The 23,365-nt window shown below is 46.0% G+C and overlaps 1 protein-coding gene across 4 annotated transcripts; it reads right to left on the reverse strand.

The window, feature by feature from the left end:
• Positions 1–514: 514 nt before the first annotated feature.
• LOC143768061 (uncharacterized) lies at positions 515–23,114 on the reverse strand. Of its 4 annotated transcripts, none has more exons than XM_077256733.1 (7): positions 22,987–23,114; positions 16,677–16,817; positions 16,368–16,547; positions 16,162–16,285; positions 15,981–16,078; positions 15,692–15,782; positions 515–3,284 (listed from the first exon to the last, which is right to left on the reverse strand). In XM_077256733.1, the coding sequence occupies exons 2-7, from the start codon at positions 16,752–16,754 to the stop codon at positions 1,891–1,893; spliced, it is 1,965 nt and encodes a 654-aa protein (XP_077112848.1). In that variant the 5' UTR covers positions 16,755–16,817; positions 22,987–23,114; the 3' UTR covers positions 515–1,890. The 4 variants fall into 4 exon arrangements, with proteins under 4 accessions (XP_077112848.1, XP_077112849.1, XP_077112850.1 ...); XM_077256734.1 differs by having other exon boundaries at positions 22,880–22,990; XM_077256735.1 differs by lacking the exon at positions 22,987–23,114 and adding an exon at positions 21,117–21,354.
• Positions 23,115–23,365: the final 251 nt, after the last annotated feature.

Genomic DNA, 23,365 nt, shown 5'->3' on the forward strand with positions numbered 1-23,365 from the left:
ATGCATGGCTTCCTCCGTCGCTGTCCTGGTATGCATGCTTCATATTACAAAAAAAAATCCCACTCACCCTCCTCCAGCGCGCCTTCGCAGCATCTCATTGGTGACAGCTTCCAACAGCCCTTCTTGTGCTTAGCGATCACGTGGCACCGCTCATTAAGGTAATGAATATTCCCTCCACGCCTATGGGAGTGGAGGCACATGCATATTCATTATCTTAAAGAGCGGAGCCACCACTCAGCACAGGAAGAGCTGCTGGAAGTCGTCATCAATGAGATGCTGTGAGGGCACGCTGGAGGGCAAATAGGATGTCTTCTGGAAGATGGCGGCTGCGGGTGTCACTGTGCGCGCTATTAGAGAAATGAATATTAATTTCTCTTTAGCAGCAGTATAGACTTTAGCTGCAGCCACCGGCTCCTGCCTCTGTCACCCGCTGCTCCCCCTCCCCGCCGGCTTTCTGGGACAATGACTCGTGTATAAGTCGAGGGGGGGGGGGGGCGTTTTCAACACAAAAAAAAATGTGCTGAAATATTCGGCTTATACACGAGTATATACGATTTTACTTGTGTCGAGCGAGATATGCCTGATTAAGGTCCTTGGAGTGATGCATATAAAATCTGTTCTCATAATGTCCTTCCTGTTTAAGGTGAAAACTAAAGAACTTGGAGGAGACTTGGGCCTTATCTTTCATAATGTTTATTTTCACATGAGTGCACAGATTGCCATATTTAGCTTAAATATGTTGATTAATATAATAAGATACTTGCTAATTGCTATGTGGTCCGGAACAAGGAGGGGGGAGGGGTTTGGATGGGTGTTGTCATTTGTTGTATGTTGAAAAATTCAATAAAAATCTGATTTAAAAAAAAAGGTATTTACAAAGGGGACAAACAATACAGCATATGCAGTGCATAAAATAAACAAGATTAAAACAGGAAACTTACTATGGTGATCAGAGATGATTTGGCTTAGCAAAGGAATAGCACAGCAATTGGGAACGTCCAGTGAACGGGATCGAACATACACTGATATATATCTTTCTGTATGAAACCAGATCATAATTAACCTTGACCTTTTATCAGCATCGAAGTTACACCCAGACACCCCTCCTTGATGACCTCACATCTGTGGGATGTTCTCAGCCCTTCAGGATTTTATAAAATTCCCAACATTAACAATAGCTTTACTCCTGAAGACCACAGAAGTTCAAGATCACTGCTATGTTTTTAATCGCGATTTTAACTTTCCATATAGATAGTAAACATGACATGGCTGGAGTCAGCGATCTGAGCACTACTGATTTGGGGCTTATAGGCAGGTGTTGCTTTATGGATTTTAATGTTTTTTATAACAGTGTCTTATAGTCAAAAAAGTATGGTAAGTTGTAAAGTAATTTCCCTTTCTCATTTAATTATATGACTGTCTGTTATATCGTTTTGTACAATTTGTCAATTGTTTCTCACCGTCTGAGTTATTTTTAACTGTCAATAAAATATGATTTTCCAGTGATTCATTTTTCACACTCTAGGTATGGTAATGGGTTCTCTATGTGTGGCATTTTCCAGCGGTGTCGGCACTTGCGTTCCCTGGGGTCACGTGAGGTTGTTACATCATGTGAAACCTGCCCCCAATCAGAACTGGAGTCACCATCACCACCTTCGGACAAATCAAAAATCACAAAGAAGTCAGAGAGCAGCCGCAGCCCTGGTTTTTAGTTGATATTCAATACATCTAAAGGCGGGGACAGTACAGCGGCACTGATTGAGAGCAGGGCTCATGTGATGTAACAACCTCACGCAAGCCTCGGGAATGTGAGCACCGACACCTCTGGAATAGGGCCAGCACAGAAGTTGAGATGAGTGTTTTTATTTTAACGAGGCCAAACATGAGGAATCACAAGGGGGTGTTGTCGGTTAAATCATTTCCAACATTCTGCACATAAAAAAGCTTCTCCCCTGTGTGAGTTCTCTGATGTGTATCAAGATTTGATTTAGCAACAAAAGATTTCCCACATTCTGAACATGAAAATGGCTTCACCCCTGTGTGAGTTCTCTGATGTGTATCAAGATTTGGTTTAGCTACAAAAGATTTCCCACATTCTGAACATACAAATGGCTTCACCCCTGTGTGAGTTCTTTGGTGTCTATCAAGATGCATTTTCCGGTTAAAACATTTCCCACATTCTGAACATGAAAAAGGCTTCTCCCCTGTGTGAGTTCTCTGATGTTTGAGAAGACTTGATTTCTCTGTAAAACATTTCCCACATTCTGAACATGAAAAAGGCTTCTCCCCTGTGTGAGTTCTCTGATGTTTGAGAAGATTTGATTTCACTGTAAAACATTTCCCACATTCTGAACATAAAAATGGTTTCTCCCCTGTGTGAGTTCTTTGGTGTCTATCAAGATGTGTTTTCCTGTTAAAACATTTCCCACATTCTGAACATGAAAAAGGCTTCTCCCCTGTGTGAATTCTCTGATGTTTGAGAAGATTTGATTTCGATGTAAAACATTTCCCACATTCTGAACATAAAAATGGTTTCACCCCTGTGTGAATTCTTTGGTGTCTATCAAGATGCATTTTCCGCTTAAAACATTTCCCACATTCTGAACATGAAAAAGGCTTCTCTCCTGTGTGGGTTCGCTGATGTTCAGTAAGACATGATTTCATTGTAAAACATTTTCCACATTCTGAACATGAAAATGGCTTCTCCCCTGAGTGCGTTCTCTGATGTTTGATAAGATATGATGTATCTGTAAAACATTTCCCACATTCTGAACATGAAAATGGCTTCTCCCCTGTGTGATTTTTCTGGTGAATAACCAGATTTGATTTCTTGATAAAACATTTCCCACAATCTGAACATGAAAATGGCTTCTCCCCTGTGTGAATTCTCTGGTGACTAACCAGATTTGATTTCTTGTTAAAACACTTCCCACACTTGGAACAAGAATAGTTATTCTGTACTGTGTGAATTTTTTGATGTTTAGGAAAAGATTTTTTAAAAGGAAAACTATTTCCATATTCTAAAACTGAAAATGAATTCTTTGCTTTATGAGCAGTTAGTTCTTTAATGCTTATTTTGTGACTTTGATTTTCCTTAGTAATCTGTAATGAATCAGAAGACAGGACCTGTTTGAAAGAATCAGATGAGAGATGATCGCTGTGAAGTGAAGATGGTATATCTGGAGTAATGGCAGTCGCTTTAATTGTATCCTGTAGAATCTCAAGATCATCTGATTTAAAAATTGAAGATGGGAGCTGTCCCTCTGATATCCTGGTACAGTCATCTGCCAAGAACAAAATCAATTATTAATTTTGAACAAAATATTCTTGACTTATATTGTTGAACATTTCTACTTATTAATAAAAATAATAATCTTTATATAGCTCTAACATATTCAGTTTGCACACATTATCATCGCTGTCCCCAATGGGGCTCACAATCTAATTTCCCTATCAATATGTCTTTGGAATGTGTGAGGAAACCGGAGTACCCGGGGAAAACCCACACAAACACGGGGAGAACATACAAACTCCTTGCAGATGCTGTCCTTGGTGGGATTTGAACCCAGGGCTTCAGTGCTGCAAGGAAGCAGTGTTATCCACTGAGCCACCGTGCTGCCCTTAAACCATCTGTAAAAATTATGCAAGTTATGTAAAAATATTGATCTACCAAGACAATGACAGTTCATAGGCTAATAGAAAACCTCATAAGATGCACCAGTAGATCGTGGTGCTCAACTGTTTGTTCATTCTGCTTCCAAATATCAAATAAAAAGCCACCAAGCTGTTTTGTAGGCAAAAATAATACCAATAAAAACCTCTAGTCAACTGAAAAAAAGTCCCAACTCAGGTCCATCATCTGTCAGTGGAAAAACAGTTTTCCACATTATTAGTGGCTCAAAGTCTTTTGAAAATCAACATGGCTTCTACAAACCAATCCAGCAATATCAGCTCTGCCGGAAGGTGCCAGATACAAGCTTGTTCTCCTCTGGTTCAGTCCTCTGTAGTGATGGGCGAGCACTAAAATGCTCAGGTGCTCATTGCTCGGGTCAAGAAAATTGGAATGCTCGGGTGCTCGACCTGAGCAACAAGCCCAATGTAAGTCTATGGGAAACTCGAGAATTTTTCCGGCAGCCCCTCCTGGTGATCTTTAGATGTACTAGAAATTGCGTAAATCCATGGGAACAGTGTTCAAATGATTCCCATTTCTGACTCCCAGGTCACTGCTGTGAACAATGTTGTCAGAGTCTTACGCCACTTTTACAGACTCACAATAAAACATACAAACACTAAACTAAAATTAATTCTCCTGGGAAATATGTTAAGAAACATCCTTTCCAGGGTAATGACTCGTTCACACATAGACTTTTTGATGCGTTTTTTAACTTTATCTTTGCTTTCAACCAAGACAAATGCATTCACTAATAAATGTCATTTTAACATTTTACAACCTTAGCTGGCCATGTGGTGTGTGACACATCATCAGACACATCCTGTTTCATTTAGGAAGGAGGAACTCAAAGTCACAAAGCCAATTTTTATAGGGCAATCAGGCGGCCTTTATATTCTTAGAGATCCATCAGCCAGCTATGCTTTGTTGTTCCCATTATTAAACAGTGGGTCTCCTATACTGTTATTGCCTATGCAGAGAGCGGCAGGGTTTCCAAAAATTAGGATGCACCCCAATACCCCTTCGACGAGACATACAGGAGGGCCTCCTAAAAACACCAAGGTTACTTAACGGTAGCCGGTTTTTCTGGAACCCATGACAGCACACCTGAGAAAGGGATCCGCCCAGCCAGGACAGGAAACCTACTGAAAATAAAAGGGTGGTACCTCTCTCTCACTTCAGTTGGTTTACAGAGCATGAGAGGTCCCCCTGGTTAGTTCACATGGCAAACTATCACCACATTATATTATCAAAAAAAACACCCAACTAAAGTGCACACCGAAGAGTGAAAAAAGGGGGGAATATACGGGTGCCGTCATGGGTTCCTGAAAAACCGGCTACCGGTAAGTAACCTTGGTGTTTTCCCTTCACCCATGACAGCACACCTGAGAGATTTTTGGAGAATGAAACATCTTAGGGAGGGACCACTGCTTGCAGCACCCTTCTACCAAAGGTTAGATCAGCCGAGGAGGACAGATTTAGTCAGTAATGTTTAAAGAAGGTAGATGGTGAGGACCAGGTAACGGCCTTACATATCTGATCAATCGATACCTCAGCCTTCTCTGCCCAGGAAGTAGCCACAGCTCTGGTGGAGTGAGCCTTGATGCCTTCAGGAACCGGAGCACGAGCATAGGACAAGCTAATGGCCTCCCTGATCCATCTGGCAATGGTACTCTTGGATACCCCGTACCCTTTCTGCTACCCTGGAAGGCAACAAATAGGGACTGATTTTTCCTCCATTGACTAGTCATCGACATATATTGTAACATGGATCTCCTCACGTCTAACGTAAGGGACGCGTTCCTGCTCGCATCAACATGACCACACAGCTAATTATTTTCTATGGCACTACTCAGCCCTACTAAGCAATTTGTGGCTCCTTTGCCTAGGTGCGGCATCGCCACTACTACTACCATTTACACAGCACCTAGGCTTCTTGGCGCAATTATGGACATCTTATACCTAGCAGATTTGAGATTTTTTGCATTGCTGTATTTCTCTTTAGGCTATTACTTACATTGAATCTCCAGTCCTTCTGCCTTAGTACAGATATCTTTTTTTTCCATATGCACATGCACTTTATTGCCACTTTGCTTTTCATTCGTGTAGCTTACCTCTTTTACACTATGGGGTACATGTCATGTCTATACTTCATCACATGTATTTTTTAACTGACACGTTGTTCTTGATGATTCAGTGCTAGTTGTCTACAATCTTTGCAGGCTACATGATTTAGTGTTATTTATTATTTTCATTTACTATTTCAGCTACAATATACCTGCAAAGTTACCAGTGCACAGAAATTACCATTCTGACTACATAGTGCACTTAGCACCAATTTTTTCATTTTTTTGTATCATTGTGTCATATATCATTTTTCAGTTATACATGGGTTGTTCCTCAGGTCTGTTGTGTTCCAAGGGCAGACATACACTTCGTGTTGTCATTATCATGTTACCACCCCTTACTTCCTTTTTTTTCTTTAATAATAAATAAGTAGAATTTTTTGTATCATATACATTTATTAGTTTTCCTTTTCATACATTGGACCCCACAGTTTGGTTTTTTTCTTTTGTTGCAATTTGATCACCGGCGAATGGTCTGCCAGTCACTCCACAGCAAGCATTAGATCATCCATGTTGTGTATTACTACTGGATATTCACCATTCTCGTTGCTTGCCAAGTGCGTAATCTCTTCAACTTATCACAGAATGAGGGCAATGTGATCTCCTGGCTCATATGGAACAGAAGAACTACCTTGGGGAGATAGGCCGGATCTGGTCTTTGAACCACCCTGTCCTGTAGGAACATCGCCTTCCTCAATGCAATACAGCAGCCCGTAATGACTTACAGTGTGAGACCCTTTATTTTGACTATTATGTTCTCCGGTAGTAGGCCTTGCTGGCGCTCAGAGTCCAGAACCAACCAGAGGAAGGATTGTACTTTCTCCAGTGCTAGCCTCGACTTGAGGGTATTTACCTTCTAGCCTAGTTCTTTTAGCGTCACAGTCAGTTCTTCTACTTGATTCACAGTGATCTACCGACTATAAGGAAGTCGTCCAAATACGAGATGATAACTAGGTCCCGAGAATGAAGGAAGGACATTACCTCCGACATTACCTTGGTAAATACTCTTGATGCTATAGACAGACCGAATGGGAGGGCTGCATACTGGTAGTGCTCGATCTGTCCCTGGACATACAGAGCTACTCTTAGGAATTTTTGATGGTCCCGATGGATTGGGACATGATAATAGGCATCCTTTAAAGTCTATGACCGCCATGAAGCAGTCCTGAAACAACATCTTTATCGCCGTATTTACCAACTCCATTTTGAAGGAGCAATTCACAACCCAATGGTTGAGCTTCCACAGATTGACAAAAGTTCTTAGTGAACTGTCCGGTTTTTGCATCAAAAAGAGGGGGGAATAAAATCCCCTTTCTTCCTCTTCCCTCTGGACTTCTCGTAGAACCTGTGTTTGCACCAGTCCCAACACCAGCGCCTCCAGGGCTAGTTGTTCTCCTGGGGACTTTCTGCAGGGTGTCAACACAAAAGTCTTCCGGGGTGGACGAATGAAATCTATCTTTAGGCGGTCTCTGATGACACTCAGTACCCAAGGACTGGGGGAGATGTTCAGCCACGCAGGGAGAAAGAGAACCTCCCCCCTACCTCTGACCTGATGTCATTGGGAGGGCTTTTTGGACGATGTAGAGGGTTCTCTAAACATGTAACCAGACCTTTTTCTGTCTTTGAAGTCCCAGCTCTTCCTCTTCCCAGGGGGACGGTCTCTATTAAATTTCCTGGTCTCCGCCGGAAAACGAGGGAATCCCTTCTTTTTATTCCCTGCTTTTTCTAAGATGTCCTCCAGCTTCTCACCTAAGAGGAATTGACCATCACATGGGATGGAACAGAGTCTATTCTTTGAAGGTAGGTCACCGGGAAACCCCTTTAGTCATAAGGCTTGTCTGCATTAGACAGGCCTGCTGCCCTAGCTGCCAGTCTCACAGAATCTGCTGAGGAGTCCGCTAGGAAGGCTGCTGCTCCTTGCACCAAGATCATATTGGCCAGGATCTCGTCCGTTGGAACTGTACTCCTCAACCGTTCCTCTCTCTGCTGCAGCCAGACCATAAGGGAGCGGGCAGTACAGGTCCCAGCTATTGCCAGTTTAAGACCCCAGCGGCCACCTTCCAGGTGTGCCTCAAGAACCCATCTGCTTTCTTGTCCAATGGGTCTCTTAGCATGCCAGAGTCCTCTAAGGGCAGGGACAACTTCTTAGGTGACCTAGCCACGGCCCCATCAATTTTAGGGATTTTTTTCCATCCTTCTAAGTCTTTTTCCTCAAAGGGGTATCTTCTTTTAGAAGATAAGGGCAGGCTGACGGATTTGTCTTGCTTCTTCCACGCCTTCTCTATGAGCGCTTTAACCCTAGTGTTAACTGGGAAGGTGCACTTCGTTTTTTCCTCCAGACCCCCGAACATAACATCCTCTAAGGATTTAGGAGTCATCTCCTCCTTTAGGCCCATCGTAGACCTGACTGCTTTATCCAGTCTATCCATGTAGGAGGCCGACTGTGCCTTCTGGCCGAGGACATCACTGTCCGAGGAGGAGTCAGAGGATGGGGAGGAAGAGGGAGATGGGGGTTCTCCATGACATTCCTCACCGGATTGTGAGGCTTCAGAATCTGTGACAAGCCCACGGCCTCTTTTGCTCCCCTTTTTAAAGGCTGATTTTAAGGAACCTTTAAACTTCCTCCCTAATCATGGCCCTAAGGCTTGTGGCGAAGTCTCTTCCTTAACAGTCTTTTGTATACAGTCAGCGCAGAGATTCTTCTGCCACTGAACTGCTAGTGGGACTTTACAAAGAGAATATTCTTTGTTCTTGGATTTGGCACTAGCCTTCCTTGGCCCTTGGTAATTAAGCAGAAGATGGAGCCCATTAACACGAAGGTGACATTCACGAAGATCATTCACCACCTGATGACAATCAAGGGTACCAGAATTGGAGGGTACTGTAAGGGCTGCTGCTGATGTCCACTGTGATACTCCATAATGGGGAGCTTCGGACAAGAGCTTTTCCGCTGTAGTCATCTCTTCATTTAAGGAGGTATCCACTGTGCTCTCTGCCTCCTCCGATGCACGTTCCATGCTCCTCCCCCTCCGCACAATGTCGGGACACGTCTAAAGTCCACGCACCCTGTCCGGCGTTTTCGCCATGGGCACTGCCATCTTGGATCTGGTGCACAGTCACTGACGTTACGTGGGCGCGCCCATTCCCAGCGTGTCTTCCGAACGATGCCAGCAGCGCAGACCCGGAAGTCAGCTCCGTGGAGCAGCAGGAAACCAGCAGAGGAGGGAGAGAGGTGCAGCAGCCGCAGAAGAGCCCCAGTACCCCTGACTGCGCTGTTCCTACTCCCGCACATGCGACAAGGCCCCACAGAGCACACGGATGGCGCTTCCACCACCTGGAAGCCGGCATACAGAGGCTCTGCCTGTTTTTCCAGGGCCGGGACAGGCATGGGTGAGTGGAAAAAATGTCTTCTAAACCACCGTGTTTTCAGCACTAGGGTCCCGGTCTCGACAGGAAACCCAACTGAAGCGAGGGAGAGGTATCGCCCTTTTATTTTCAGTAGGTTTCCGGTCCTGGCTGGGCGGATCCCTCTCTCAGATGTGCTGTAATGGGTGAAAGGAAAATAATGTTCCCATTATTAGGAAGTTGGTCTCCCATACTGTTTGCCTATGCAGTGAATACAAAGGCTGCCAAAAATTGGGACGCACCCCAATACCCCTTGGAAGACATGTAGAGGAGGGCCTCATAAAACAATGTTCTGTAGTGTGGCTAAGGGTCGCATAGTTGATGGGAGGTATGTGTCACAGAGATAGCTTGTCTCTGTGATGTAGCCCGTAGTGTTTCTCTAGTACATGAAAGCATTAAGGATGTTAGTTTGTTGCACCTGGGTCCAGGTTGCAGGTAGCTATGAGAGATGGGCGGGTTTGGCTACCCACATTGCTCACCTCTGTGTGTGGTTACAGCATATATAATGGAGGCTGTTTGGCACATGGTGTGTGTATTGGGAGGGAGAAGGCCTCCTGTGTGTGTGAGGCTCCAGAACGAGCCTGAAGTACTGGACATCATCCAAGTCTATGTGCCCACAGGCCTGGAGGAGCAGAGCCCTGCTATGGGCATTTATACTTTGTTTTGCTGCAGCTAAAGGCGGTTTATTTTCTGTTTGTGCTTCTGGGGCTTATGAAGGAATAAACCCACATGAACTTTTAAAGGAACGTGTCTCCTGTTTTCCTCCTGTCGCACCTGAGAGAGTACGACTACTATAATTGGTGGAGAATGTGGACAGCGTTCCCAGCAGAGATGCGAGACTGCTACAGGAAGGACTGCATGTCCTGGGTCAAGTCTGTCGCAAGCCAGCAAGCATCGCCAGACAAAATGGAAGACCTGCTGAAACACCTGGTCCAATCGCAGCAGCAAGATACCAACAGGCTGTTGTTACAACAGATCCAACAGAGCAAGCAGGAGCAGCGCCTGGAGATGCAGCTTCTGGCGACCGCCATCCAGGGCAGGACGAGCGCCCCAACCCCAGGTCCAGCTGATGATGCCCTCGCCCGAAAGGCGGTAAGACAGTATTTGCAGGAAATTACTCCCAGGGAAGAGGTTGAGGCTGAAGAACCTGCAGTGGAGAATTGCAGTGGTGAGGCTGAAAAACCTACAATGGAGAATTGCAATATTTAAGCTGAAGAACCTGCAGTGAATTGCAGTGTTGAGGCTGAAGAACCTGATGTGGAGAATTGCTGTTTTGAGGCAGTAGAACCTGCAGTGGAGAATTGCAGTGTTGAGGCAGAAGAGCCTGCAGTGGGGAATTTCAATGTTGAGGCTGAAGAACCTGCAGTGGGGAATTGCATTGTTGAAGCTTAACAACGTGCAGTGGAGAACTGCATTGTTGAGGCTGATGAATCTACAATGGAGAATTGCAATATTGGGGCTTTCCTGACAGTGTTTGGAAGGGTCATCGAGAGGGAGAATATCCTGCCAGAGCAGTGGGAGAAGGAGCTGGCGCCATACTTGATGGGGGAACCCCAGAAAGCATACTATGATTTAGCTTTTCAGGATGTTAAAGAGTATGGCAAGCTAATAATGGAGATTCTTGCATGATTGGGGGAAACAATGACTCAGGACACAGTGGGTTCACCGTTGGGCGTATCACCAGGACAAATCACAGCGCTCCCAAATGTTTGACCTGTTGCACCTGGTCCAGAAGCGGCTGCAGCCAGAGGCCTGGTAAAACGGGAGGTGATGGACCAGTTTGTGCACTCCCTGCCAAATTCCGTACAGACTTGGGTTGCCCAGGGTGATCCCCGGAATGCTGATGAACTGGTCAGACTGGTTGAGAGATACCAGAGGATGGAAGGTTCTGTTGGAACAGCTAAGTGTATGGGCTGACAAACATTTACCCCTGGGGGTATACATAAACATACTGTATAACCATTTTTTTTTATACGGGCATCATATACACCCTTTAAAAAAAAATTATGTAGGTGTTGCATCATGGACCACGGTCACCCTAGTGATCTGGTGGTGGAGGATGAGGATGAGGAGAAGGAGGAAGACAACAGCAAGTAGCCAAAAATCAGGAAATGCATACCCATGTGTGGGTGTGAAGAGGTGCATGGGAATAGACCTCCCAAAAGAAGACACTGGATTTGAGTTTATGTTACGCTGCTATCAGTGGTGTTGAGAAGTCTGGCCCAATCCAGCCCTTGTTAATTTTTATAAGAGTCAGCCTGTGAGCATTTTCAGTTGAAAGGCGGATGCGCTTATCAGTTATAATTCCACCAGCGGCACTAAAAGCCCGCTCTGACAAAATGCTAGCGGCAGGGCAGGCCAGGACCCCCAAATATATGGGCATCGCTACATCGCGAACTTATATGTGATCCATGTGACGGACAAGCCACAGTTTGAAATAGCTGGCCTGTAAAAAAAAAGATTCCTGGTCCCTGATACCTGGGACTATGTCTACAAATGTCTGTAATAGCAGCAGCGGAAGAACTGGAATGGACCCTCTTGCTATATGCACAGCAGTCTGCCACAAACACTGCGTGCCTGCCTAGCACTGATATCTATGCAGCTTTATTAGTCCTCAGAAGGACTGTTAGATGAGATGGATATGTGTATTAGATATGGTATACCAACACCAAGTTAGAACAAAGCAAATCTCTCCCTAGCACAGCAGCAACTCTCCCTACACTGCCTGATTCTAGAGCAGACTGTGAAGAGCATGGCGGCATCAGGTTTGATATCGACCTGATGAAACTATGCGTCCAGCCAATCCATGTAATGCCACAACCAACATGGCTTCAGCATTAGAGTGTGTGGCAGACAATCCCTGCATGTCCATTGGCTCTCTAAAGAGCGCCAAACGTGCAGGGCGGGGACCCGAACTCCCACCAAACAACACCGAAAATACTCGGCGAGCTCCGAGCATCTTGACCAGTGTGTTGCTTGGGCGAGCACCGAGCAGTGGCGAGCATGCTCGCTCATCACTAGTAATGATGGAAATCTGCCAAGTAAAAGTTTGACTGTTTTAACCAATTCAGGGACCCCTGGATTGTTTGTTCCGAAGATTCTGGAAGATGGATGCATGGAGTCAGTGGAGGATATGGGTAACAAGTAAGGGTGATGTACCCACACACAGCAGCACTCTGGGACTGAGACACGTTTTGTCAGTAGGGTGCCAGAGTGTGCAGGAGCAGCAACTCACCCACGACTACATCGCTCAGTCACCTTACACAAGCAAGGTACATGTGTGAGCTTGCTAGATTGTAGGGTCTGCTGCGAAGGCCACAGATCTGTCTGGTCTGTTATTCCTTTCAATAACTCTGCAGCGGTGTGCGGTTTGTCTCCTAGACAAATTAGCTTCAGCAGAGTCTGTTTCCGCTTTGCTAACGCAGTGCTGCAGATCTTCAAGCTACTGGCTGATGTGGACAACGTGCTCTGAGATAGCAAATCAAAGAAGACAGATGAGAAGTAGGGGCTGCAGGAACTGGAGTAGGAAGTGGAGGAAACCCCGATAGAAGTAGAGTCAATAATCTTCCGTGTCGGTAGCACATGTGCCATGCCAGGGTGGTACTCGGGCACAACCTCCACAATATTCACTCAGTGTGCCATCAGGGAAATGTAGCATCCCTGAGCACAAGTGATTGTCCACGTGCTGGACGTTAAGTGGACAATTAAAGTAACCACGTTGGTAAGGGCACGGGTGATAATAGTGGACACGTGCTGGTATAAGATGGGAACGCCACACCAGGACAAATAGTGGCGGCTGGGGACTGAGTAGCGAAGGACCAAATGTGTACACCTGTAGCAGACCATTTTTTTTATTTATATCTAACTACGGAAATTTCACACAAACCAAGATCTGCAGTATATATGACAATAGTCCATTTTAGAACAACCAAATTGGTAGACCTGTAGCAGGACAAATTTTCTTTTTTATTTCAAAACAAACAAAATTTCACCCAAAGCAAGTTATACCGTATGTATGACAGAAAAGTAAATTTTTGGAGCAAACATATTTGGGGAATTGTACCAGTCCAAGGTTTTTTTTTATTTTTTATTTTAAAACACTGTAATATTACACAAAGCGCATTGAACTGTATGGATGAATAATTGAATCCAGAAATTTTTTTTTTTAAGTAAATATTTTGCAAGTGTAGTTTATGTACTTCTACACTCAAAGGCTTTGCAGAAAGTTCAAAGCAAGGAAAACAATATAAGGAAGGTCATCCATAGAACCCTAAAAGGCAACAACTGGTGGACCTCATTCAAAGATGTATTTGATGTACTCCTACACTCAAAGGCTTTGCAGAACTTGCAAAGCCAGGAAAAAATTATAGGGAGGGTAATACAATAATCCTCTTCAGGTGTGAGTTTCTTCTTCTCATTCCTCAGGAGGTTGGAGGGACTGCCTCCACCCCGATTCCCAGGTGCCTGGGGTGTAAGTTACCTGGCTATTGGCAGTGCCAGAGCCCCAACATTTAGAAATGGGTGGCAGAACTCTATGTCACTTGCACCATCGCCTGCTCCAGCATAGGAGGTGGAGAACCCCCAAGGACAGTACGATCTCTGGGGAGTGGTCTTGAGCAGCATCGAGGAGCTTCTTCCATGCTCGCTAATTCCTCAAGAATGGTTTATTCTGCTCCCTTCCTTCTGGGATCACACTCACCACATACCAGCGATGTTGCCCCTGCATTTTGAAGAACATGACAACTGGTTCCAGCAATCAGCCTTCAAGGCAAGCGTTCTACCTCTACAGCCCACTGGTTGAATGAGATGTGATGAAGGGTCCTAAACTCTTCTATGGACTCACATCTCCGCTGCCAGTTGTACACAACGACCTCACCCGAGATGCAAACTGTCGGTACCTTGTGGCTAGTGGGCCCGACAGCATTTCTCTAGCCCTGGCTTGTCTCCTTGTCTCTTCTGACGACCCTAGGTCCCGCAGTCCGCTCACCACTTCCTTGATCCTGGCTCTCCCAACTGCAGTCCACAAGACCCCAGCAGTAAAGGCTGCAGCCTCGATTATTCCTTCGTGGTTCCAGGAAAGCATTTGGCTCCTATCCTCCCTGCTGTTGTGCAAGCTTTCTCTGGCTCCAACATTCCTCCGGTCACTCCCTCGGGAGTTTCACTTGATTCCACCATCTTTGTTGCCCACTAAGCAAGTTACACTGTATGGATGACTAACTGAATCCAGAAAATATTTCAAACACATTTTTGAAGTGATATATATGTAACCCAGAGCATGTAAACCATACTGTATGGGTAAGTAATTTAATCCAGCAAAAAAATGTTACCTTTTTTGGAGTGTTACATGGCATAGAAATATACCCAAGTGCACGGAATTCTCCATGAATGAGTAAGTGAATACAGAGATAAAATGTGAACACTTTTTTGGAGTGTTACATACAAAATGTACCACACAGCACGTAATACACTATGAATCACAATATATAAAAAATTTTCTCACACAAAAAAAAACAAACTACCACAGCTATATACTGAGCAACTGACTGCAAAACCCAAATCACTGCCTACAGACTGTATTCAGCCATTCTCCCTGCTCCTGCAACTCTCCCTTCCTCCCTAGGCTAAAAGCAGATTGTATCTGATGCAAACTTCAAAGCACAAGATTAGCCCTTAGAATGGCTGTTAGTATGATGGTTCAGCTTCAGAACCAGTACCTACGCTACAGGACTCTGATTCGTTGTACTGCACACACAAGCACTCTCTCCCTCCAATTACAACTGTCACTGTGAGCTGTGCAATGGCGTCAGTGTGCCGAGCCTGACGCTGCCTACTTTTTTTTATCAAACCTCTAATGATGTCACAAAGCCAGGAATGAGAGTAATGCCACTACTAAGATGGCTACAGCATTAAAGTGAGGCACAGGCAATCCTTGCATGCTTTTTGGCTATGTAACAGGCACCACACCCGTGGGGTGGAGATTAGAGTTTGAAATCGAGCACCGGCTAATGTTTGTTGAGTAATGAGCACATCTGAGCACCCAGATAATCAAGTGATATCCGAGTATCACTGAGCACATTTGCTCATTCATAATTGGGATTCTAGGAAGCCAACAGCATCATTACCCTCCGCTTTCTTTTAGAGGCCCATCATAATATTTTTCTTCAAGTGATTTTCTAACTTGTCAGCACATTCTGCGTACGCTGTTATTTGGCTTTGTATTTTACAGAACTGGGCAGGTAATGGTCAGAATCATCTAATCTCTTGAGGTAGGTGGATCCTCTAGGTTGTAAGTTAAATAGAAAAGGGCTTTCACAAATTCACAAAATCATTTGGACATTTTTGGATGGAGGAGAAAGTTCTACTCTTAAGGCAAAATGGTGATCACACGATCATGATACAGCCGAACTACTCCACTGATAATGTAGCCACAGCCGGTGACTGAGACTGAGAAGAATCTGTGACTTCTCTGCATTTAGTGGTTACTGCTCACCTGGGTAGTCATATGTAGGAAACTCCTCTTTACACCACTCATCACCCCTCACATATGTCTCTATAATATTAATATTGGTCAGATCTTCACCCTGAAATAAATATTGTAAAATTCACAGACAGATGAAGAAGTCACATCTATGATCAGCTCTAATCCTGCCATCTCCACCGTTCTCATTACACAAGTATAAAACATATAATACTGGTGGATAAAACAAGACTGAGCACAAGACCTTCACAGCCGTCTACACATCATAGGGGAGATCTCATGACACCTTCTCTCCATCTACCTGAAAATCCTGAGGAACATTGGGATCTTCTTGTTTACAGTCCTGTGGAAGAAGAGGACAGGGACATCTCTCTGGTGTTGTCCTCTTACTGGATTGATCTGGAGGAAACACATACAGGGACTGAATTCATTCTTTACATACAGATAATTATAGGCCGTGTGTATTTAGTCCTGTCTATTACCTGGTGATGTGAGGGGCTGGGGAACCTCCATCATAACGTCCTTGTACAGATCTCTGTGTCCTTCTAAATACTCCCACTCCTCCATGGAGAAATAGATGGCGACATCCTGACACCTTATAGGAACCTGACACATACAATGATACCGTCATCCCCCGATCCCATCGTAGCATTACTGTATAATGTCCCAACATTCCTAGCAGTTTCACCTCTCCAGTCAGCAGCTCAATCATCTTGTAGGTGAGTTCTAGGATCTTCTGGTCATTGAGGTCCTCATGTATCAGGGGGTGAGGTGGAGGCCTAGAGACTGGGCTCAGGGGACTTCCCCATCCCTCAGACACAGGGTCCTGACAGCGCTCACTAGAGGTCTTCTTCACTACTGTGTAATCCTGGTTATGGAGAGACACATTAATAAATCTCAGTACAGACATTTCCAGAGTCCTCACCTCTCCAGTTCTGTCCATCTGTTATTCCCATAGATAAGAATGATGTAATGTGACGTCATCAGAATCTCTCACCTCTCCAGTAAGCCGGAAGAGGATCTCTAGGGTGAGGTGTAATATCCTCTCCGCCATCTGGTCCCTGTCCATCTCCATCCTTGATGATTAATTCAGAAAAATTGTCTCAGTATACAAGATGTCCAATGAGAGGATCGGATACTGTAGGGAAATGAAAAGGAAGAAAATGAGCCAATGTAACATCATAAAGAGTGACAACAAGGGGAAGCATACCAGGAGAAAGAATGTGTAGATGTTGTATTCTCTAGTCCTGTATTGATTGGAACACAAGTTGAATTGCTGACTAAGACATCTCCTCCATGCTACCAATCACTGGCTATGTTGGCCACTGCTTCGGCAACTTATTGGCTGTAGGAATCACACGTTTATTGGGACTGAGCAGGATGTGCTGCAAAAGACTGGAGAAGATGGAGGTCTGCAGAGACCATCTGTGGCTGTGAAAATTCATCATGTTATCTAGACAAGATGGAGATCGAAAGAAAGAAAACTCCAGAGAAGATATAATCCATAAGATACCTGGATGTAAATGATTATTGTATGGTCCACAGTGTGATGATGGCTGTTAATAACTCCCAGTATCTTCTTACCATTTTTAAAGGACATACTGGGAGTTGAGTGGTTGTAAATTCATGAGATACAATTGTTTATGGGGCTGACTTGATGTTACAATTGATTGCCGTACTAAGGTTAGCTCTTGAATTTAAGTACTCTTGGTTCTGGTGACGTATCTATTTAATGATGATGGTTCTGGTGGTGTAGTCAAGTACTGATGGTGGGTCAGTTTATGTTTCATGTACTGATGGTGGTTCAGATAATTACCTGGGTATTTAGCCAGCTCTCTGCCTCAGACTAGTGCAAATTGTAGCTTCTTGCTCACTGGTGTATGTTTGCCGTGTTTCACTGTGCTCTGCTCTACTGCTGCCTGACCTAAGACCGTGTTCTGAATCAATGTGTTTTCAACCTTTGCTTGATCCGCTATCTTCCTGGTATTTTGACCCCTGGAACATGACCTGACGATTTTTTTGTATTAACCCTCTGTCTAGGACATACCCTCCTGGCTCCTGACTTCGGACCTTTTGATTACCCAGCCTCGCAGCTTGTCCATGAGTAGTGACTAGCGTCACACATATACAGTGTATGGGGGGATGGCGATAGTATGGGAACATTATACTGTGTGGGGGAATGGCTGTTCTGTGAGAACCATAGTGACCTATGATGCTTCGATCTCAGAACAAGGCTCCATAGGTTGTACTATGATGGTGAAAGAAGGACTGTTTCTTGTCTAAATTCATTTAATTCTATCGTTTTAGGTTTTTCAGGTTGCCATTTGTGGACTATGTTGGAATCCATTGACTCCTTCGAACCAGCATGGCTTTTTAATTTTTTTTTTTAAACAATTTGTTGAACTAGGGGGTAGGGGAGTTGTTTTTTTGCAAATAAAATATTTTTCTGAGTGTTTTTTCTTTCAGCTTACTGGGTTTGTAATGGGGGTGTCTGACAGATGTCTCTCCAACACTAACCCCTAGGATTGAAGCCAGATGACATAAACCCCCCCAAAATATTACCCCGATTGCCAGAGCACCAAGGCAATCGTGAAGAGCCAGGCAAAGTGGCAGAATTGGCGCATCCAATGTAATGCACCACTTCTAGGGGGGATGAAAGCTGATATTTTTAGGCTGGGAAGAGACAATATACAAGGACCTTGCCAGCCTGATATCAGCCCCCAGCTGTCTGCTTTACCTTGGCTGGTTATTAAAAAGGAGGGGGACCCCACATCACTTATTTAAATACATGTATTTAATAAGATTAAAAAGGTTAAATACACCCTATAGCACCACTTGAAAGGCACCAAAGAGTGTAACTTTATAATATTTAGGTGTGGCTGACAATCTAAGCTCTCCCTCCTATAACAACTCTCCCTGCTTCCTGAGAACGGTGTACTGAGCATCGCGTCACCGGATCTTCTATAAGACCAACATGACTACAGCGTTACTGTGTATGGGGGACAATCCCCGCATGTTTATTGGCTGTCTAACAGTCACAAATCATGCAGGCCAAGGTCTGCAGCACCCACGGTACTCGATCATTTAATGAGCGCATTCGAGCTCTCCGATGCCTGATTGAGTAGTGGAGAGAGTGGTCATCACTGGTATCTACATTATTGTGCTGGAGCAGAACTAGGAGAGAAACAATCACATTTTGTAAGAACTTCTTTGGGCTTCTGTCCTCTCATCCTACAGTTGTCTGAATGGATCTAATGTGGACTTGGGAACCAGCTAAGCCGCATTCTGTCCACAGCTGTTACGTCACTGTTCACACCACACAGAGACCCCAAAAGAGTGCTGAAGGGGTTAATGTCTTCCACGTCCAGTAATGGAGAAACTCCACATACCTCCATCCGCAGAGCCGCACTCCACAGAGAATAATGGAGCCTCCAGCACCGACCTCCACCCGCAGAGCTGCACTCCACATAGAGAATAATAGAGCCTCTAGTCATCCAGTTCCGTCTGTACGTCCTCAATTCCCACAATCCACTGCACCGCACATGAAGTACGCCGACCACCATATTGGAATACCCAAGTGATGGGTATTCCAATATGGCACCCGCTGGTGGTACCAGGCCATTGTGCAGTACTACCAGCGGGTCAGCGCAGGACCCCCCGCTGCTGGGACTCCCCTGCCGCAAGAACCCCACACCGCAAGGACCCCTCCCTACCACTATGATTCAGGCCACCACTGGGTTCCCGACCGCCGCTCGGATCGAGACCACGGGGCACCCTTCCCGCCGGGCAGCCGTAGGAAAATGAGTCGCTGCGCAGCTGTGACTTTGGAGTCAGAAATGCTTCCAGGGGCAATCCTCATGATGTTCCTGTGTCTCAATATGTAAAGTGATGGGTGTCTCAATATGTAAACTGCTGCTGGTACCAACCTTTTGCATGGTACAACCAGTGGAACACCGTCGCACCACACACACACACATTGTATATGCCTTACGCACCACACAAATACACACACACTCTTGCTCACGCTCAAGCTCATACGCACATTCACACACTCACGCAGCCTCTTGTGCAGTACCACCAGCAGAACACCGTTGCAAACATGCCGCCGCCGGGATCAGCTGAATGATTCACTGACTGCCGCCATCTTTGTACGGGAGGAGCGCATGCGCAGTTTTAATGTGACCGCCACTATCTGTCTGCACAAAGATGGCGGCGGTCTGATTTACTGCACCTGCGCGAATTATGCAAATAATTTGGCTGATCCCGGCGGCAGATGCGCGATGTGTCTACAGGCAGAGGAAGCTGGTCACATTAAAGGGGTTTTCCCCCGAACAAAAGTTAATTTTAAAAATTGTCTGTGTCTGACCGTGTACGGAGCATACCACATCTCCTGGGCAGGGGAGGAAGCAAAAGACAATACTGACAATACCCCAGGGGATCACAGTGGATTCATTTTGTGAGGTAAAATATTTCACTGACTGTTTTTTAAAAATATTTTACCTCACAAAATGTATCCTCTGCAATTTCGTGCTGTAATGTCAGTATTGTCTTTTGCTTCCTCCTCTGCCCAGGAGCCCTGGTATGTTCGGTACACGGTCAGACACAGACAATTTTTAAAATGAACTTTTGTTCCTGGGAAAACCCCTTTAAAAAGCAAATCTCAATGCCAACATGGCTCTTCATAAAAATACGCCAATAACAATGAAAGGAAAGCAGCAAAGGCACAACGTCGAAGACAACAAAGGGCAAAAGAGACTCTTGAAGAGCAACAGCATCACTGGCACAAAAATAATGCATATAAGCGTAGGCATCAAGCACATGAGTCCCCTGATGCAAAACTCATTAGATTATCACAGGATGCCATTAGGTAACAATAGCGCCGCATGCCTGCTCCCATTATGACATTACGCCCTCCCGATGCGATATCATCGGGCCTCCATCTAGTGGAGAATAATGGAGCCCCCAACACCGACCTCCACCCGCACTCCACATAGAGAATAATGGAGCCTCCAGCCCCTACCTCTACCCGCAGAGCCGCACTCCACATAGAGAATAATGGAGCCTCCAGCACCGACTTCCACCCACAGAGCCACACTCCACATAGAGAATAATGGAGCCTCCAGCACCAACCTCCATCCGCAGAGCCGCACTCCACATAGAGAATAATGGGGCCTCCAGTACCTACCTCCACCCGCAGAGCCGCACTCCACTTAGAATAATGGATACTCCAGCACCGACCTCCACCCACAGAGCCGCACTCCACATAGAGAATAATGGAGCTTCCAGTACCTACCTCCACCCGCAGAGCCACACTCCACATAGAGAATAATGGATCCTCCAGCACCGACCTCCAACCGCAGAGCCACACTCCACATAAAGAATAATGGAGCCTCCAGTGTAACACCCCTGGTTGTTACAGTGGCATTGCTTTACTCACGGGGATATTGATGTGACGCTTGGAAGAGAGGAAGGATCCCTTTGACAGGTATTCGGCACATACAACACTGTTCTGACTCCAGGCCAGAAGGGGGAGCTCTACACTCGACTTCAGGGGAGCTGCTCTCTGGGAGGAGAAGTCAGTTGCTGGGCAGATGAAGTTAGACAGTTGGTGAGAGGAGGGCGAAGAGAGAGGAAGGAAAGCTGGGGCCGTGGAGACGAGTGATTCTGCGGCTCCTAGGAAGGGAAAAGAAAGCAGAGCAGTCTGTAGGAGACTGAGAGGGAAAAGAAGCACAGGAGAGTGGAGAGAGAAGCTGCAACTAGGTTTCCTCCATGCTGAGCGCAGATACCGGTAGCCAGAAGACTGAGGTTGTGGGGGTAACTTCATGCCCCATGGCAGAAACCGGCAGACCGCTGATTGCAAGTTACCTGTCCACCATTAACACCCAAGGACACAGTAAGGCCGGTTTCACATGTCCAGATAATTCCGGTACCGGACAAAACGGTACCAGAGTTATCCGTGTCCGTGTGCTCACGTGGCACACGTGCGGCAGCCGTGTGCCGCCTGAGGACCACACGGACCGTCCAAGAGAGACAGCGCTACAGTAAGCGTTGTCCCCTGCTTGTGGTGCTGAAGCTGGCATTCATCCCTTCTGTCCTGCTCAGCTGAAAGCAGCGCTTGCAGGAGAGAAGGGATGAAAGATCAAGGTTTTTTTTGTTTAAAATAAAGTTTGGGGGTTACCTCCCGCCTCCCATCCCCCGTGCACCCGCCCGCTGGCAGAGAAATACTCACCCATCTCCCGCGATGTCTACTCTCAGCGCCGGCAGCTTGTCCTGTGTGAGCGGTCACGTGGTACTGCAGGAGACATCGCGGGAGCTGGGTGAGTATTTCTCTGCAAGTGGGCAGGCGAACGGGGATGGGAGGCGGGAGGTGACCCCCAAACTTTATTTTTAACAAAAAAAAAACTTTGATTTTTCATCTCTTCTCTCCTGCAGGGGAGAAGAGATGAATGCCGCCTTCAGCACCACTCGCAGGGTGGACAGCGCTTACTGTAGCGCTGTCTCTCCTACTGCGGTACGTGCACACGGAGGAGAGTGCACACTGTTCTCCGTGTGCACGTGTGCGGGATGCTTTGCGGACCGTGCTGCCGGAGATAAGCGGACATGTCTCCGTGTTTTCAACACAGACACACGGTGACACACACGTGTGTGTGTCTCCGGTACGTGAGAAAACTGTCAGTACACGTACCGGAGACACTGACGTGTGAAAGAGGCCTAACAAATAGAGTCCGGGTCGTGATAGAGATCTGTAAAAAGGCTTGAGCTACCTGTCGTACAGGTAGTGTCCTACCTAAAGGGGGACAGATAGAAAACGTGAGGACCTTGTGTGAGGCCTAAGGCAGCAAGGGACTACAACAACACAGCGCTAGAAGGAAGGCTTCCAACCCAACCTGGTTAGAGGGATTCCCAATTCGCTTCCAAGTCGGCCGGACCACCACCAGAATCCGTGATCCGGTACCCTGGACTGTGGCTGCCTGAATCATACAGTAAAGATGTAAAGAGACTGCAACCCTGTGTCCTCCGTTTCTTTCTACACCACCTATCACCATCTTCATCTACTACACCGGGAGCCCTGGGGACCCGGCTTCACCTGTGGGAAGCCACACCATCCCTGCTGCCATAACATCACCCCAGTGGACCCCTTTAAGCAGCGTCGGTCACCCCACATGTTTTGTCACAAATTATTATTATTATTCAACTAACCCCTTTAAAGACCGTCCCTTTAACATGGGTGGGTCGCCACCGCCGTGACACATCCCTTTAAGTACCGAGTACCCCACGACCCTGGCAGACGTTTCACCAGCACCTACCTACACCCGAAGAGCTGCACTCCACAGGTATATGGCTTTTCTGTGCGCACAGGACCTGTGATGATGTCACAGGAGGGGAGGAGTCAGGGGTCACATGATCAGGGGCCTCAGTGGATGCAGGACTCTGCTGTGCTGGTTGTCATGGTGCTGGATGAGGGGAAGTTTCTGTGTGGGGTCAGGAGGGGTTTACAGTGTGGATGTAGCAGAGTACGAGGTGTACGGAGCGGAGCCGTGTGTGTGAGGTGTCCGGAGCGGAGCCATATGTACGGAGCAGAGTCATATGTGTACGAGCGTGTGTACAAGGTGTATGGAGCGAAGCCGCATGTGTGTACAGGGTGTACGGAGAGGAGCCGTGTGTGTACGTGGTGTACGAAGCGGA

The sequence above is a fragment of the Ranitomeya variabilis genome, chromosome 4 (assembly GCF_051348905.1).
Source record: "Ranitomeya variabilis isolate aRanVar5 chromosome 4, aRanVar5.hap1, whole genome shotgun sequence".
Taxonomy (NCBI): domain Eukaryota; kingdom Metazoa; phylum Chordata; class Amphibia; order Anura; family Dendrobatidae; genus Ranitomeya; species Ranitomeya variabilis.